Below are 18,483 nucleotides of genomic sequence, written 5' to 3'. Positions count from 1 at the left end.
GGCGTGTGCTCATGTCCGCCCTGCTTATACGTAGTAAGATTCGACTACTGCGACAGGGCTGTTATGGCTGCAGCTGGTTAAACAAGCTAGCAATAGGGTCTTCGACAAGAATTTCTATTAAACCAAGAACGGCAATGGATCGACGCCGTTTTCTCTTTCCTCCGAGAGAGATAACGTCGATCATCTCAGGGTCCCTGGTTCGCCGGTTCGCGTCGAAGCTAAAGGCCTGAGAGCTTGGAAGCTGGCAACAAGGCGCTCGAGCGATGCTACGAATGTTTCTGCTTCTTCAATCGTTGTTCAATGCATTAAGATTAAGAAACTCGAATAACAATCGGCTGGACACATTGGGAGCATAATATTGGTGCCCGGTTAGCAGGTCTCGTATCGCTATTCGCGCCGCTGGCGATCTGGCCTTGGATTGGCCGAACCATTGAAAGACGGATCCAATCCAATCTAGATTGATCACGAAGCACGGCGGGAGCCGTTCTTGGACCTTGCCTTAACTGTCATAGCATAATTGTCACAGAGTAATCCCATAGCTGGCCTGTCTGAAGCTTGACGTATTTACCATTGAACGGGTGTCCCTGGCCGCGATCATGGGGTTTCCATGTCTAACATCTTGTCACACTTCGCGGGCCAGTAGGGCTTGTTTATACCCTCAGCTGCTCAAGAAATAGCCCATTCGCGTCTTCGTTTCTGTCTGATCAGCATGCATAAATGCGGGCCAACTAGCCTCATGCGGTGCCACTATTCTTGCCGCCTATTGCCCCCCATCTTGCTTGTTAGCTCTATCTATGACAGATTCTTACGCCGAAGCCCTCGACTATTGATCAACGTGGCTATCGCCACTATGTCGGTAGCTCATTTATCCCTTATCATTCGTCTAGTACCTCGAAGCCTAAGTTCTCAGGCGATCAATCGTACTAGACCATACCTATCTCGACCTATGCGTATAATGAGCTAGACACAACGAGTAGCCCTAACCTCGTAGACGCCCCAAATTTTAAGAAGCGCAGAAGCTCTTTAATGAGTTAGGCTCGCTAACCGAGAGTTAAGGGTGCGGCAATATTAGGCTAGAATTAAGCACTCCAAAGTAATAAGACTAAGCGTAGAGTTATTATCATATCAATAAACCATAGCTACTCTCTAATCGAGAGCATTACAGAATAAGAAATACCTATATAAGCACCAATATCTTAAATAGACTCTTGTATTATGTCGCAATGTTCGCAGTAATCACTGTAGTATGGTAAGGGTGCGGCACATCTCGTCACGTGTAAGGCACCCATAATTACTCCTCGATCCTCCTCAATCCAACACCTCGATCCAACACCTCAATCCAACACCACTTAATTCATCGCTATAAATAATCTTCGGAATAGAGTTCAACCCATTTGACGCCCTGGGCGTGGATGCACAGATGATCACCATGCTTGAGATTCGTTCGTATTGGAGGGATGCAATCAAGCTTAGCCATCCTGATCATCGGGCCCCTGAGCTTTCGGAACGATTTCCGATCCCTGATCACGTTTATGCCGCGAGAAGCTGTCTCTTGGAAGCCTTACAGGCTGGAAGCCTTAGAATACTTGTTCAAAGGTTCAGGGAGTGGCCCCGAACATTCTTCCCGCAGGATACCTCCTATCCCTATAAGATACTATAGCTACCTAGTGGCTTTATGCGATGCTCTATATGTTCCATGGTAATAGGTGACTAGTCCCTTGCTGCCTATATTTCCATATATGACTAGGAGCTTTGCCTATCTTGTAGAAAGTGCTTCCCGAGAGAAGCTTTCGCCGACTATGTACGGAACGCTCACCAGGTGACAACCTGTGTCACATATGGGGATTGGCTTTCGGACCAAGACGCGCGGTATCACGCCGACTTTCACCGCTGCCCTTTTTGCGAGACTTGACTCGCAAAGGGATCTTTAATCTATCATTTCGAAACAAAACATCGTGGCGAACGGTGTGAGGAATGTCTAGAGCTAGTCGATTTAGCTTCCCACGCACAGCTTATTGGACACTTATAATAATCGCTTGAATATAAAGTACTTGCCTGTGTTTTTTGCAGCGAGACTTTGTCCCTCTACCAGATAGGGTATTATCTCGAAGACGATTATATATGCTGGGCTTGCGAAGATTGTGATCCTTTTGCCGAAGATTTTGCGATACACCTTATGCTTCATTACAAAGCATAGCCTTGCCCAGCATGCTGCTGTAACATTATAAAGACTGAGCTTATGGCCCACCTATGCAAGAACTATGACTTCCAGAGATGTGCTGGATGTTCATGGTCTGGCAATGATATGGACTACCTTAAGAACCATTATCTATGGAAGAGGTGTCCCGAATGCAGAGAGATGAAGCAAAAGGACTCCCTCTATATACATCTTCTGATCGACCATGGCTGGCTTAAGTGCCAACACTGTCATCACCTCGAGAGCACGCCCTAGCTCATTGAAGATCATATGATAGCACACCGACTCAAATAATGTGTGGAATGTTCAGAGAGGACAATCGAGGAGAAGTTCTATGATCATTTGCGTAGTAGATACGAAATGATGGACTGTCCGTTTTGTGACGTTCAACCCCTTCCCGCCCACGATCTCAGGGCTCATATTTCGGAGAGTCATCGGGAAACCAGGAGGTGCCCAGAATGCTCTGAGCTACAGACAGAAGCTGGGCTCCCCATTCACCTTCGAGAAAGGCATAGTTGGGTTAAATGTCCCTTTTGCGATGCTGAATTCCTAATAGCGACCCAACTAAATCAGCACATAGAGGAGCATGATCTCACCGAATGCATCATTTGCGGCATAAAGTACCCCAAGCAGGACCTCGACGTTCACCTCATCCAAAAGCATGAATATGTTGCCCAACCGCCTGTCAACCACTCAAAAAGGACGAGAATGCACTCCAACAACTCAACGATGGGAAAAACTAAAGCCCATTTTAACGCACCGGGCCATTGCCCTGACTGTGGAGAATACTCTAAAAACCTATATGCACATAGAAGGAGGAGACACGGGCACCTAAAGAGAGACCACGTAACTTTTAAGAAGGGTAGAGTGAAATGCGTAGTAGAAGGAAAAGATCATTCAGTGGGGAATCGACACCGGTGCAAAGCATGCAAAGCGGCAGAGCAGAATGAGACTTGCTAAAGAGGATAGAGATAAGTTAGTCTCTTTAGCCTGACATCACAGTTCCCAAGAAACTTCGATCAAACCAATGACGTTCGCAAACCTACCAGCGAATCCAGAGGTTCGATAGGCGTTTGTATGTGCGAGTGCCGCATCTGCCAATCTCCCCGAAGTTGGGGTCGAAAACAGGGCCGGGCAAAGTCACTTACTATAAGGCGCTGTTTTGCCGTACAGTTCAGCTGCGTATCTGCCAAGGCAGGTGGAAGGGGAATGAGTGTTGAGAGATACGTGTGACAATGGGGCCAATACTAGCGATGCTTTTAATGGAAGTCGGGGAATACTTACGTGAAATTAGCAACAAGAGGTTATCAACAGAAATCCCTCAACTTGACAAGCCTCGGGATCTAGCATGCTCTGGCCGACTATAGCGCAAGCCGGGCTTATCTAACCACTGTCAAAGATCATTAGGGCAGGTAGGGTTGAACAATGATAGAGGAATATCCAAACACGCGGCAGTAGTAGAGGGACTTTAGAGATGCGATAAATACATGCTATGGAATTTGATGAAATAAAAGAATACGCGGCGCATACGCGGACGACCTAGCAACATACACGGGCCCGTTTCTATGTAATTGAATGAATTACTAGCATGACTGCGTACAGTAGGGGTTAGAAGACGGAAACGCGATGCATTTCGCGTTTTAGGTTTTCTAATTTTATTGGCGCTGCGTAAGAAACGCAGTGCGTTTCTAGAGCGGGAAATATGGGGCGGAAGCTTTAGACGGTGATTGGTCAGAAAGGGGAAACGCAATGCGTTTCTGGCGTACATTCTTGAGTAGGGTCTTCACTCAGATCCTCGACAGGACTGCAGTGGTGGTCACCAACGGGATGCTGAGGCACGGAGGGGTCGAGACACTCGCCAGCAGGAGGGCCGGGCAGAAAGTGCTTCCCCGTTAACTCCTGGATTTTGAGGACTATGGATCATCGGCATGTCACTGCTAAGACTATATGGAAGAGCGGTTGGGATGAGAATAAGGAAGAAGATGAGGACAAGAACGAGGACTCGGCAGCACCTCCCAAGTATCTCAACTTTGCCAGTTGGGCTATCTACCCGTTGGCTCATGTGGGGCGATGGCCCCCCGCAGGTTAAATTTTGCCCCTCGTGACCGCTCGTTGTGCACACAGCGGGGAATAGCAACTTCTCCTCAACTCACCTCCTTTCATCTTGCCCTCCATCCTTTTCACTCGACCACGTCTACACCATCCAATTTACAAAATCTCAGTCAAGCCTTGACATCATCTCTCGAGCCCAGCATGGTCCGAACAAAGACGCACGCCAGGACCCTAGAAGAGAGGTACCCCAAGGACAAGTACCCCAACGGCCCACCCACGTATAACCTCCCACCCGCACTCCCATGCGTATCCAACAACCGCATCTTCAACGATCACACCGGCAGACCAGCCTTGATGTCATGGGAGAGCACGGGGGTCAAGAATCCCTTGCCTCCCCTCGCCTCCTGGGTCTTCTATATGGTCCATCCAGATGTGCCGCGTGACTTTGACGGCTATAAATTCCAGCGTGGTCTTGAGGATGGTCGTCCCCAGGTAAGAGGTGGCAGCTTTCGGTACGAGTTCTTCTTCCTTCCAGGTGCCACGGTTGAAGAATGCCATACGCACTACCTCGGGGAGCTGAAGGCTCGAGGCACCATTTGGCGCCAAATCCGCAAGGTCAAGAGAGCTATGGACCTCGAGAAGCAGAAAAACCCCCAACCAGTGGAGGATGACCTGGTAGAGGAGTCCAGTTCTGGTCCGGGCTCCACGACATCCGAGTCCTCTTCTGATGAAGAAGCCGCTACCAACAATCAACAACTTCCTGGCTTAGTCTGGCCCAAACACGATCACGATGATGATCTTCTCTCTTATCGCGGCTGGTTTTTTATATATCCACATATAAATATCGATTGCCGAGGTGCTGATGGTGCGAAGCGTGAGATAGATATCGTCACGTTTGACCCCATCGAGCAGGAATGGGAAGAAGATGAGGTTCGTAGGTTTGATCCGATGGAACACCCTGTTCACGTAACACGGAAGAAAGCCAGAGAAGACTGTGAACTGGGGGTTATGGATTGGATGTACTGGAGATTGCGTTCACACTGGGAGCAAAAGGCTGACGAAGCCACGGATGACGCGATGAAGCTAGGCTGGAAGTCTTGGTAATGTCAGACAGAACAATGAATGGGCTGGACTTATTCGCATGACAAAACAAACTTGATAACAAACACCCGTGAAGGGATCTAAGTAGCTCAGTAGCTTAAGTCCAATAAGGTTATGTATCCTGTATCACCATAGTGTCCATGAACTCTAGTCAAACTAAACTCGCTTTCTTGCTTCCCAGACACCTTACCTAAAACGGCCCTGCCGGACCCAATTCGGGATGCCACAAGCCTTGATAGTTACTCTGTGTCCAGATGCGTGGGTCTGCAGGGTTTGGGCGCCTGTGTTGCACCGAGGCATGAGAGAACACGAGCTTTGATGCTGAGATGTACCCTTTCGGGTTCAACACATTATCCAGCCATTTCTTACCGTCCGGAGAACTCCCAAAATCTGCTTTATAGTTGGCTGTTGCGGCCGTTAGCCAAGCGGCAGCTTCGCTCTCCATGCTAGCCAAGGCGGAGTCAATCCAGTAGCAGTAAAGGTCACGTAAACCGGGCGTGGGCTGCCCCTGAACTCGATTGGTAGGTCTTGTCAGTTGACCGTCATTCATGGGATCGTCCTCATCCCATTCGAACAGGATGTCAAAGTCGTCGAATATATTCTCGATAGCCTGAGACGTCTCGACGAATCTGGACCAAATTTCAGACCGGCGCATGTAGTAAAAGACGCCAGCGAACTATGACAAGCAAGGTCAGTTAGTCTTGAGGGGATGCAATCGAGGGTGAGTACTTGCATTGCGATGCATTCTGCGTGTAATTGTGTTCACTTTGTCGTTGTGTGTCCCAGGCGTCGAACCCCCAAAGAGTGCTGCTTTCCTTCCATTCATCCCCTTGTCAGCGAGAACCAATCTTCCGGGCTGGTGATATCCGCCAATGCATATGGCCAATTCATTCCACATGTTCTGTTGTAGCTTCCATCCAGGACCTACGTATATTCTGGTTGATCCGACGAGGCCGAAAAGAACTTCGTCTATCCATGCGTGGTCCGGGTTTCCATATCCAATCGGAAGGTTCCCATCCCGCAACCATTCGAAGAAGCGAGAGAGGAACTGCGCTTCGTAAACATGCTCAGCTGTATATCCATGCTAGTTAGTGTATCTTTCGATTATGATGTCTGTGGGTTCCTTCGAAGCAGACTTACTAACGAATTTGGCGGGATCGATATCCTTCCTGGTGTACTTTTCCAGCACCACGTTACACACTCGGTTAGTCTCTACTGGATATCCAAACCAACGAATAACTGAACCGCCGGCCTTGGAGCAAGGTGGATAATCGGGGAACGGTAACTTGATTACAGTACCGGTATGGTCGGTCCAATCGACTGTTTTTACCTCGCGTCGATGGAGAGTACCAGAAGACCGGCGGACATTGGATTCATCATGATCAGCAGGACACGTCTCCTCCTTGAGGCATATGGGTCCAGCCAGCATGTCTCTTCCCTTTTCTGCAGAGTGTCGTCACCACCTGAGCATGCCGAGCAGGAAGGAATCTCCCCTACGTCGACATCGCCAGGACACACGAGGCCTTCGATCCGCGGTACCAGAGGCCCATATCTCGTGGCACGTTTCGATAGTGCGGACGTGGTGTTGATGTGGCCTTGGCCGAAGCTGGCATCTCGGCGGCGTTGCTTCGTGCTACTGGGAGTAGTGCAAGCTTCTTTGGAGCCACTCGGGAAGATGGTCACGTCTTGGGCCGGCATGATCATGAAGGGAGACTCGGGAAGTGCCCACGAGAACATCTTGGGCGCCTCGAGGGTAGCATACAGATCTGCACCGACGTCGATACCGTAACAAAAGCTGTTCCCGCTGCTGCCCGCCTCGGCTTCAGCATGAAAGGTGACGTGCCCATCGGCAACGAGGTTCACGGCGCAGGGTTCGAGTGAGGTGAACTTCTTATTCCAGTCAATGCCAAAGGTGATGGTGGGCTTCACGTGGGCGGATATGTGACCGCTCACCGAGACGCCGTACTCGAATTCAGGCTCGAGCGTCTGCTTGCCAGACTTATCGGAAGGGTCGAAGACATCGGGCTCCCAGTCTTTGTTAACGACAGGGAAGGTCTGGTAGACGTCCCACTCGGCGAGCTTGACCTTGGTCTCAAAGTTGACGCCCAGCGTTGCCTTGCCTTCCAACTGTCCATAAAGCTTGAAGTTGGGGCCAATCGTCACAATACCTGGGACCGTGAAGGCCGCACCAAAGGTATCAGCGCTGAACATGAGCACATCGCCAGTGTCAAAGTGAGCCGTGACAGCGGCGTCGATGACGAACTTGGAGTCGACGTTACCGCCAGTGCGGTAGTAGAGGTACGAGTCGGAGATGTCGATGCCATATGAGCCGCCAAGCTTGCCGATCAGGGTGAAGCCGTAGTTGACGTTGGCCTCGACCGACATCTCGGCGTAGACCTTGAGCTTGCCGTCCACATTGGGACATGTAAAGTCCTGGTCGATGATGCTGAGAATAAAGTCCTCCTTGTAGGAGTGTTGGAGCTCCATCTTGTTTGTGACGCCCGTGAAGATGGCCTTCAGCCAGTCGAGGGCGGTCTCACCAAACCAACGCTTGTGAAGATCGCCCTTGGAAAGGGCTCCTTCGTGCAAGTCTTCTCGCCACTCTTCTTCGAGCCAACGCTTGTGGCTGCCGCCAACATCCTTGAGACTTCTCTTGACAGATCTCTTTAAAGACCGCTTCTTGCTGTCAGCTGCCTTGTCGACGATGGTGTTCCAGTACGTGTTCTCGTTGCTGTAGTCGATACGGATCTGAGTATCGCCAAGGTCGCGCGGCACGCGTCTGAAGTCGTAGTCGAAGGTCAAGTCAAACACAGGCTCAGTCTCTTCAATGCCGCGTTTGTAGAGATGCTGTGGAAGACTCTGGTTCTTGCTAGGCGACAGCTCCTTGACGACGGCGTACCTGCCTGGACCGCATCCCTCGGGCATCTCGACGATCGTACCGGGAGCTCCGTGGCCGAGATAGATCTTGCCGCAGTTGGAGTTCTCACTGCGATCGGTACACACCATACGAACAGTCTGCTCTTCCTGTGAAACGGAATCATGGCAGTCAAAGACTTCCCAGTGAGATCCGTCACGCTTGTCGAGGGTGGTCTGAAGCTCGTCGGGACTCGTCATGATGATGAAGCCAAAAGCAGAGTGCTCGGGTGTTTCAGCAAAGGGAAGATCCTCAGCACCACCCCAAGTGTTGTCTACCTTGAGTTGGTAGTCTGACTCTGCCTCTTCCTCATTGGGAGGATCGGGGAACAGGTACTCGAGAGGAACAGGGAGGAAGGGCGATTCGCCCTTGGGGGGATCACAGCAATAGGTCCTATGCCGCTTCGAGGCCCAACCGCAGTCATGGCCCTCTCCTCCGTGGGATGTAGTCAAGGCCACCTGCCAACCGGTATCGCAATGGTTGTCAAAGCAGTTGCCTGGCTTTCCGTGCCACTTGCAGTTCCTCCACTCCTGCTCCTTGTTGCAGCAGAACTTCTTCTCGTCTTTGCCCTTGCAGTTTCCATTCTTCCACGTCAACTCCTTCTCGGTGGAAGAATCGCACTTCTCGTTACAGCCCGTCCATCGACAGTCTGGCACTTGAGCTTCTGCTTCACAGCACAGGAATCTGCGGCCGTCGGTGCATACATCGCCGCCTCCAGCGTGCTGACTGGACGCGAGCGCGACCTCTCCCGCGTGACACTGGCCGTTGCAGAGAACGCCGTTACCTCTCCAGGTACTATAGCATAGCCAGTCAGTAATGTAGCCACTTGATCACAGGTCAGGGACACTCACCACTTCTCGGGGTCAGGAGCCGAGGCAAAAGGACAACAGACACTTGTCTTCTTGCCAGCTAGACGGTCGCAAAGGGACTGATCAACCTCAATCCATCCAGACTTGCAGCCAGTCGTGCCACAATCGTTGACAGTGCAATGGCCTGTCCCAAGGTCCACCCACGGGGTCTTTTTCGAGCGATCCTTGTGTGCGGTGAAGCTTTTGGGAGCCAAGACAGCCGCCAGAGCGTCAAGCCGCGTGTTGTCGAGGTCGATAGCCCAGATGAGCAGACCTCCCAAGCCGAGCGCGTTGGCAAACTCGATCTTCTGCGCGATGGTGTCCTTGTCGTCGTAGGATACCCACTGATCACCGCCCCAGGTGACATACTTGACGGCGTCCTTCTTGTCCCAGTATGGTGTCAGGTCGTACTTCTCGATGATATCCATAATCTCAAAGTATGACAAGGTACCCGAGTTGTCGGTACAAGGTCCCGGTTTGGCACCACCCAGGAAGAGACAACCAGGCTTGTGACAAGAGGGATCAGCCAGCTGGAATGACCGTCCATAAAAGCCGATGCCCATGTTGATCTTGGACGGGTCGACTTTGTTTCTCCAGAAGAGGTCCAGGGCAAGGTCGATCTCGGTCAGGTTGGTATGTGCCAAAACCTGGGAACCAATTGGGTTATCAGCGTCCCAGATTCCGTGAAGATCGTAAGACATGACATTGATATAGTCAACAGCCTTTGCCGATGCGGTAAGATCGAAGTGACGCATGTACCAGTAACTTGTCGGAGCAGTAAAGGAAATCTCCTTGTGTTTTCCAGACATCTTGTCGAATCCTGCGCGGATGTCCTTGAACAGCTTGGTCAGGTTCTCGCCATCATCTGGCTTACCACCTCGGTCGCCAGCGCCAGGATACTCCCAGTCAATATCGACGCCATCAAAGCCATAGCGATCCATGAACTTGACAAGTTCGCTGACAAAGGTGGCTCGTTTGGCACTGGTGGAAGCGAGGTCGCTGAAGACAGGCTGCCAGACGGTGTGGTTGTCATTGAACGTCCAACCACCGAGAGCAACGACAGCCCTGAGCGAAGGGTTCTTGCGCTTGAGGGCAGTGAACTCGGTGAAGGTTTCAGTAGTGAGAGACCCATCCTTTTCGTCCTGCATGGGAACGATCTTATACGTGTTGGGCTGGATGTAGGCAAAGGAGTAGTAGATGTGTGTGAGGCCGTCAACAGGAATGTCTTCCATGCTCATGCCGATGCACTTCTTTTTCCAGTTCCACGCCTCATAATATCCAATGACACGCTTCTGGACGTTACCGCCAGAGCCCCCTGAGCCGGGCTGGGCACAGTTGCTCTGGCAGCTCTCTTCCTTCTTGTCGGTGACCTTGCAGTAGTCCGCGGTCATGCCGCAGAAGCCATATCGACTACAGCAAACATTGAGAGGGCATTTCTGGCCTGGAGTCTTGGCATAGCGACCGCACTCAGCATGGGCATCGCAATTGCTCCAGCACTTGTCGTTGGGCGACTTGCCGTTTGTACCACAGGCCTCAGGGCCATAGTTACAAACGCCAGTCTTGGAACAACAAGCACCGTTGCTGCAGGGCTTCTCCTCAGAGCACGAGTAAGGATCGTTGGGGTCCGCAACGATGACAGGGTCTGCTCTTGTGGTGAGGGTTGATCTGGCCTCGAGCTTGGCGGAACATGTATCGCGGTCCGTATACCTCACTTTTGCGATGAGGTCTGCGCCCGTGGTGAGCTTGTCGGGAATGGGAGGGCAGACGAGTTGTCCGCCGCCATCTCGGGCCTTGAGATGGGCTTCATGGAGGTGATTGTGCTTGTGAATGTGCCTGTGACTGTGGTGGGGGTGGCCCCGGCCTGGCACAGCCTGGATCGCCAGCAGGGAAAGAAGAAGGGTCTTGAGTCCCATGGCTAACTGGCCGCAGCCCTGGGGTACTCAAATTGGTGTAAAGAGAGTCTGTCTCTGGACCAGGTGCTGTCCCGGGTCTGAGGGCACAGTTTATAAGGCATATGGATGGCATGGTCAAGAGACGAGAGACAACATAAACGAGACTAGTCCAGTTGCTAAGGGTACCTCCGCGGCTGAGAAGAAGACCGGGGACATCGGATATCGTGGATCACGGTTCCAACCGATGCAAGGGTGCCTGCATGCCAGGAGCGGGCCGCAATAAAAAACAAAATTGCATTTCATACTTAAACAAGTGGGTCTATAAAATCACTTTTTTAACCCGTGGTATACCTGCCTTATCTTGTAGCAGAAATAGTTTATCTTTAACCATAAATCTCACCATAGATCTTACTGTTAATATGAAATAACAACACTGTAACGTTTACACCAAGAGCTATAGATAATAGATATATGATCTGAATCCACGCAATGCCTACACCGCTACGGAGAGGTTAACCCTTTGTTGACCAGCAACCGAGGTTCGTTCCCACAAACTAACAGGGTTTACAAAAAGACCCTTCAACCAACAACCGCCAAGACAGACTTCAACCGGCAGCACCGTCAATCAGACCATGCACTTGCACTACAGAGTCGTACCTGCGTGAATTTTAACTCTGTGAGAACTCTGCTCCATCCTGCAATTTCCAAGCGCCGACGCTAAAGTCCCAAAATCACCTTGTCGAGCTGAACGGATGGAAATGCTCCGCTTAGGTTCTCACCACCGTCCGTATCTTAACCATCTCTCCATTTCCCTATGATATTTTGCCTGAAGAGCGTTCCCTCCCCTCTCTCTCTTTCTCTCTTCCCTAACTTCTTGTCATTCTCGTCTCTCGTCTTACTGACTTCAAGTCATGAATTGGCTACTCTTTCTTTCAAATCTGGCCATCATAGCCAGGCCAGCTGGCGCCTGGCAGTATATTTCTCCAGATGCACTCCCTTCTTACGATCTCTCGGATAGCTGCAAAGCTGCTTTGGTGGTCGACCTTGCCTGTCCTTCACAAGTAGCTAGCTTCTTTGAGAGGGAGCCTGTTCCGCTTGCCTCTTTGGAGGAGGCATGTACTGATGCTTGCCGCACTTCGCTAGCCAATTTTGAGGCCAAGTTGAAGACAGAGTGCAGCGAGGAAGATGTTATTGAATATGAGCTTGGCAGTGATCCTGTTCATGTCTCGGTCATAGCGACGGATATCTACTATCACTTCACCAGGACTTGTATCAAGGATGGGAACAGATGGTGCAATGTCTGGGCTTTTGAGAACTCTCCTGATAAGACCTCTGGTCAAGGTAAGAAGACAACTCCCGTGATCAGATGCGGTTGTGTCATTGTTCTGACATGCAACACAGCTAGCGTCACAGCCTCCGTCAACAAGTGTGACAACTGCGTTATCAAGCCCTTTCAGTTCCAGGCCGGCACCTCTTATTCAAATGGTTATGATTTGCAAGGGGCTTACGCCAGCCTAACCAAGAGCTGCTCTAAATCCGGCTTCCCATTAGCAACTACGGTAACCGAAAAGTAAGCCCATCTCGCCGAAATATTACCAGAACTTGTGCTGAGTCAACCTGATCAATAGGACACCAACCACCACAGTCCCAACGGCGCCTTGCTCGGGTGTTATGTACACTGTCAAGGCCGGGGATGATTGTCGCTCCATCTCCAAGGCTAATGGTGTTTCCACGTCCTGGATGCTGTACGACAACGGGTTGAAGGCTTTCTGCAAGGACTTCCCAGCGGCAGGTGGGAGTATCTGCATTGTGAACAAGTGCAAGACGTACACTGTTCAAGCCAAAGACACATGTCAGAGTATCGCCGCCGCTGCTAATATCACTCAGGTGCAGCTGTACACATGTGAGTAGTATTTTCCCTTCCTGCTCGCGTTAAGAGGACAAAATGGCTGACCTTTCATGTCCTTCTGCAAGGGAATCCTGTGCTCGGAGAGTCCTGTAGCCGCTTGTCCTTATCTGTAGGCCATACCATCTGTCTTGAGCCTCATGACGACGAAGACTACGCCGCAATCACTCGCCCAGCCACTACCAAGGTACCAGTAGCCACACCGGCTCCGGTGCCCTCCAACATCGCCAGCGGTACAAACAAGAACTGTGCTCAGTTCTACTCTGTCGAGATTGGCGACTACTGCAACCAGATCATCATGAAGTTCAGCATCTTACTCGAAGACTTTCTCTTCCTGAACCAAGGAGTCAACAAAGACTGTACCAATCTCTACGCCAAAGAATCCTACTGTGTTTCTCCTGTGGGGCCCATCAACATGTATCCTGGCCATCCAGACTACGTTGATCCCACCACCGTTGTTGCTGATATAAACTTCAACGACTTGCCCAACGCGACCTTCTCCGCGCCCGCTATCACTGATGTGATCACTTACCTCCCTAGAGCTAGTGGTACGCGAAGTGACTGTCACATCTTCATGGACGGCAAGGATTTACAGTACGACATGAGCTGGAGCTTTTCATTCTCGGCGTGCGTAGCACTGGCCAAGGTGTGGGGTATTTCCCTCGAGGAGTTGGGAAACTGGTAAGAGCCTGTTAATTATTGACGTCTAATATAGCCCAGCTACTGACACATCTTCAGGAACCCTTCTCTTGACACAAGCTCCCCCGACTGTGCTTTCGCAGAGGAGAAGAGCTACTGCATGGCTGCGTATAAACTTGTGCCCACTTACAAGACTGAATCCGATGAGCCTGAACCAGGGACGACAACGACAACAGCCACCACTACTGGCAATGGAGTTTCCACACCTACCCCTATTCAGTCTGGTATGGTATCCAACTGCAACAAGTTCCATATCATAGGCAAGACGACAACCTGCCAAGGCATTGCGGACTACAACAAGATTTCTATCTCCGATTTTTACAAGTGGAACGCCGGGATCAAGTCCGATTGTTCCAACTTGGAGCTAGGCGCTTATGCCTGTGCTGGTGTCATCGCATCGATATCACAGCCTGTAACAACGCCGAAGCCAACGACTACTGACAATGGCATCTCCACGCCCACGCCTACTCAGCCCGGCATGGTATCTAACTGCAACAAGTTCCATGTCGTGGGCAAGACAACGACATGCCAAGGAATTGTTGACTATAACAAAATCACAATGGCCAACCTCCTCAAGTGGAATACCGGCATTAACTCAGGGTGCACCAACATTGTGCTGGGCAACTACATCTGTGTGGGGGTCATCATAACCACCCCAGAACCGACGACTACCAAGACTAATGGCGGCGTGGTGACGCCAACGCCCACACAGGCAGGTATGATTCAGGGATGCACCAAGTTCCATCCGGTCAGGTCTACAACAACTTGCCAGGGTATCTTGGACTATAACAAGATTACACTGGCGCAGTTTTACAAGTGGAACCCTGCGGTGAAGAGTGATTGTAGCAACCTTTGGACTGACACGTATGCATGTGTTGCTGGACCTTAAGTAGTTAATAGTAATGCATAATGCCTGCTGCATTGAAGTAAATACTATTGGAGAGTAGGGCTATCTTTATAGATGACTTTAATATATTACGATCTTCGGGCTCAGTTATCCCATTGAGGGCCGGGCTTCAACTATAACAATGAACACATTTCCAACACATCATAGCATCATATCCCAATACTGACACAGCGGTTAATATATTACTTTATATTCAACGTCTCGCTCGCTATTTCGGAGTCCAATCTCGCTGCTAACCGGGCGAAGCAAGGACCTCACATAGTCCAACTGATGTCGAGATGGAAAGGCGGCTTGGGAAGAAAAGGAGGCACTGAAGGAAAGCCTATCCCAGACTTTTTCTTGTTCCCTTGCGAATGTGGCCCACGGAATGATTCGTCGAGGATAAATTCGGCCGGCCGGGTTCGTCGTGTCCCCTTGTGTCGTCAAGGAACGGTCGGTTACTATTTCGACACCAAGGCTGAGGGAATGGCATGTTTCGAGATATTGTTGGAGTGTCAATGGTCGCGATGCGTCTGCACGTTCTTCGGCTTCGTCGCGTCGGCGTTGTTCTTCTTCTCGTTGGTGTTGTTCCCTGAGGGCGCGGCCTTCAGCAGCTTCACGTCGTCGTTGCTCCTCTTCGCGCAGGCGGTGCGCTTCCCGTAGCTGCTCTTGCAGCCTCTCAAGTTCTCACATTGAGGCTGATGGATTTGCGCAAAAGGGAGCGGGTGATCGGCGTCGAGAACTGGTTTGTCGTGAGGCGGTGGATAAGGGAAAAACATCGGGACAACAGAACACCTCTCCAGAGAACCATGTCATTATGAGCGGGCTAATCCACACAGCCACATCGACGGCTGAAACGTGGGGCTTGCCCACTGGGCTATGCTGGCTCGACTGGTAGTCAAACTGTCGCACTGAGCGTGCTAAAAAGATCAAGGGTCAGGTAAACGATAATTGGCAGCAGCAGTGTGTTGATTGATTGTTGTCTGAAGTTGTTTCTTGTGCGGGGTATTCCATCCCGCAGATTTACTTAAAGCATACGGCTAGATTACTAACGCAGTTGTTTCATGAGGCCGTGAAGATTATGCCTACCCTGCGACACAAACTAATACACCGGATAATCGCATTGTAATTAATTAATCAAGTAGTTATGGTCTCGAGCCAGGCATGAATGAACTGGGGTTCCTTCGGGTCGCTCCCCTCTTTAATCTCCAACGGTTCATCGGGTCCAAAGCGACGAGGAATGATGGTTTGACCGAACCCCTCCTCTACCTGGGTGCAACACCACCAGAACACAGCCTTAGTGGCCGTCTCCGAGATTTTGCGGATAGCTTCGTGCCTCTTGATCTTAACGTTATGTACCGGAGCAGAGCTAAGCAAGGTTTCTTTGGATAGTCGGCAAGTATCCCTGGCATCAACTGAGAACCAGCGTCACTCAAAGACCAAGTCCAGTGTGAATAGATCCAGTTGTGGGAACAGGTAAGGTGGTCTCGGATTTCGAGCTCAACCTCTGTCACTCTCATTTGCCCGAATGGGGGCCACCGGTATCAGCCTGATAGGGATTGGGATGATAACCCAGGTCCTCCACGAGGTTCCAGGCTCTACTATGCTTGCTTCGTTGGGCTTGTAGCGCCTGTGCGAGATCTTATCGGCGAGGGGGCAGACGTCAACGCGCAGGGCGGCGGCTACGGCAACGCTCTCCAGGCTGCCGCATTTAGAGGCTATCAAGAGATTGTCACACTGCTCCAAAGAAATGGAAAGATCAGTCAGGTGCGCAAGATAGTTAACAGACGGGCTTTTTTTTTTTTGTTTTTGTATATAGAAAGACATCTACTGCGTAAACATAGTTCTTCTATAACACGAGGGGGTTTACTCTGACCCAGAGATATATGCCAAGCAATCAAGCCGTGAAAGGCACGGAATCGTCGTTGAAGGCCTGCTGGGCGATGTCGTATCGCTAGACGGCGACCGTAGTAGACGCGATGGTAGGTATAACAGCAAGAAGGAATAGCTCGAAGGCATCGCTACTAAGCCTGTCGCTGCCGCAGACTGACGGGGAGCAGCGCCAGTCACTCCCAGAGCGTAACAGTGCCGCCCGCCGAACAAGGCCACATCTAGAGGCCTAATCGAGCCTTCCTCCTGTTTCGTCGCGCCTTTTCCTTATGTCCCTTGCCGCTCCGCCTCCCTATCTTTTGCATAATGGTCTAATATTATTTTACCGCATCTACTAAGCGCTTCAGTTTCTCAGCAATGACTTGGTCAGATAGTGAGCCGTTATAGTTGCTCTAGACGAGTTTAAGTCGGCTAAGAAGTGCCTCATCAGATGCTATCCACTTACGGCGTTAAGCGCTTTTAAGCTCGGTGCTCTCGTCATTTCTATTACTGCCGCTATCGTTATCGCTAGCGTCGTCGCTATTATTATTATCGACGCTGGGCCACTCGATAACTTACGAGTTAGAGCTCGCCTTATGCTTAAGAGACTCCACCTCAGCAGTTAGGAGGCTAATCTGCTTACTCTGGCTATCAAGTTGCCTGGCTAAGCTTTCGAGTGGCTATTCGGCCCGCCTTTCGAGTAGCTGCTTGGTCTGATCCTCAAGGAGCTGCCTGATATTAGGGAGGGAAATGCCGCTGCCTAGAGGGGCTAGGGATGGGATGGCTTAGGAGGCAGAAATCTATAGGAGCTATAGGCTAGCTTCTACTGGGACTCGGCCCGGCGGGCTTATACTCCTATAGGCAGGAGTAGAGTAAGTGCCATTAGATATAAGTCGTGAATAATACTATATATCAAAGCTAGATCACTTTACTTATTTTAGTAATAAATTATACTTTAAATCGCGCTCCTTAGTCCTATTAGATATATCTCTTTTAAGAAGTGGCCGCTTTGGCCGAAAGGTCCCTATATTTAGTATCTAAGTACTCTTAGCTGAGTTAATTCCCCCTATCCCCTCTAGCTCGGTAGTTATAGCAGATACTAAGAAGCATAGGTCTCCGGTGCTCTAAGCGAGGGGTATAGAGTTTAGCTTAGACGCTAAGGCCTCCTTGTGACGATCGTATTGTTTCCTAAGGGATAAACCGGTCGTGCTAGGTTTATATTGGCAGAGGGTTATTGGCGTTATCTTGAACAAGGGGGCGTAAGTTATGTCTAGTAATATGCTTAAGGTATTAAGTGTAACTAAGTTATATTAATAACTGAGGTAGCTAGTATATATAAAAGTGCAATAAGTATGTTTTATATACTAGGCTAGTCTAGTTAGATCATAATGGCTCACGGAGCATTAGCTATGATCCGGTTGTGATCCTGTAGAGGATTATAGATAGATCACGACGGCTTGGCATGATCTAGGTTGATCCTTTGGTGATTGGTCGGCGTAGTGGGTAGGGTCCTTGGTCACGTGCCGGCAGAATGTGTTAGCCGTGACACTCCTAAGCACGAGCATTATTAGATAGTAAGTCCAGTAGCGAGCAACTCTAGCTAGGGCTACTATGCGGTATAAGGTCTTTAATAGCTAGGGCAGAGTCTATAAGTAATTTTTAGCCCCTACTTAGGATATAGAGCGCAGAAGTATCTTTACCTTAGTTATTTTATCTCTAAGTAATAGGGTTTATTTAAAAACTAAGTAAATTAATAGAGGCTAGTTATAATAATTATATCTTTTCTAAGGGATAAATTAGTTATACTAGGTTTATATTAGCAGGGGATTATTAGTATTATCTTAAATAGGGTATATAAGTTACGTCTAGTAATATACTTAAGGTATTAAGTATAACTAAGTTATATTAATAGCTAAGGTAGCTATTATATAGGAAAGTACTAATAAGTATATTTTATATATTAAGGGTAGTTAGATTAGATTATAATAGCTTATAAGGTATTAGTTATTATCTAGTTATAAGCCTACTAAGGATTATAGAGGGATTATATTAGCTTAGTATAATCTAAGCTAATCCTATAATAATTAGCTAGTATAGTGGGTCCCTATTTTAATTATAT

General features: G+C 49.8%; 3 protein-coding genes across 3 annotated transcripts; 2 read left to right on the top strand and 1 right to left on the bottom strand.

Annotated features, from left to right (window-relative positions):
• Window positions 1–4,405: 4,405 nt before the first annotated feature.
• Window positions 4,406–5,353, top strand: NCS57_00914300 (uncharacterized protein; the record flags this gene model as incomplete). The annotated part of the gene is made up of 1 exon (XM_053058929.1): window positions 4,406–5,353. Exon 1 carries the CDS (start codon window positions 4,451–4,453, stop codon window positions 5,351–5,353), a length of 903 nt encoding a protein of 300 aa, XP_052912760.1. The 5' UTR covers window positions 4,406–4,450.
• Window positions 5,354–6,676: 1,323 nt separating this feature from the next.
• Window positions 6,677–11,025, bottom strand: NCS57_00914200 (Chitinase; the record flags this gene model as incomplete). The annotated part of the gene is made up of 2 exons (XM_053058928.1): window positions 6,677–9,059; window positions 9,116–11,025. 2 exons carry the CDS (start codon window positions 11,023–11,025, stop codon window positions 6,677–6,679), a joined length of 4,293 nt encoding a protein of 1,430 aa, XP_052912759.1.
• An 890-nt stretch (window positions 11,026–11,915) lies between these two features.
• NCS57_00914100 (uncharacterized protein) lies at window positions 11,916–14,498 on the top strand (the record flags this gene model as incomplete). The annotated part of the gene is made up of 5 exons (XM_053058927.1): window positions 11,916–12,345; window positions 12,406–12,574; window positions 12,633–12,907; window positions 12,979–13,591; window positions 13,649–14,498. The coding sequence occupies 5 exons, from the start codon at window positions 11,916–11,918 to the stop codon at window positions 14,496–14,498; spliced, it is 2,337 nt and encodes a 778-aa protein (XP_052912758.1).
• Window positions 14,499–18,483: the final 3,985 nt, after the last annotated feature.

This window comes from Fusarium keratoplasticum, chromosome 6 (genome assembly GCF_025433545.1).
Source record: "Fusarium keratoplasticum isolate Fu6.1 chromosome 6, whole genome shotgun sequence".
NCBI classification, from domain to species: Eukaryota; Fungi; Ascomycota; class Sordariomycetes; order Hypocreales; family Nectriaceae; genus Fusarium; species Fusarium keratoplasticum.
The sequence above is the reverse complement of the archived record's forward strand: the minus strand, read 5'-3'. Positions and strand labels throughout refer to the sequence as shown.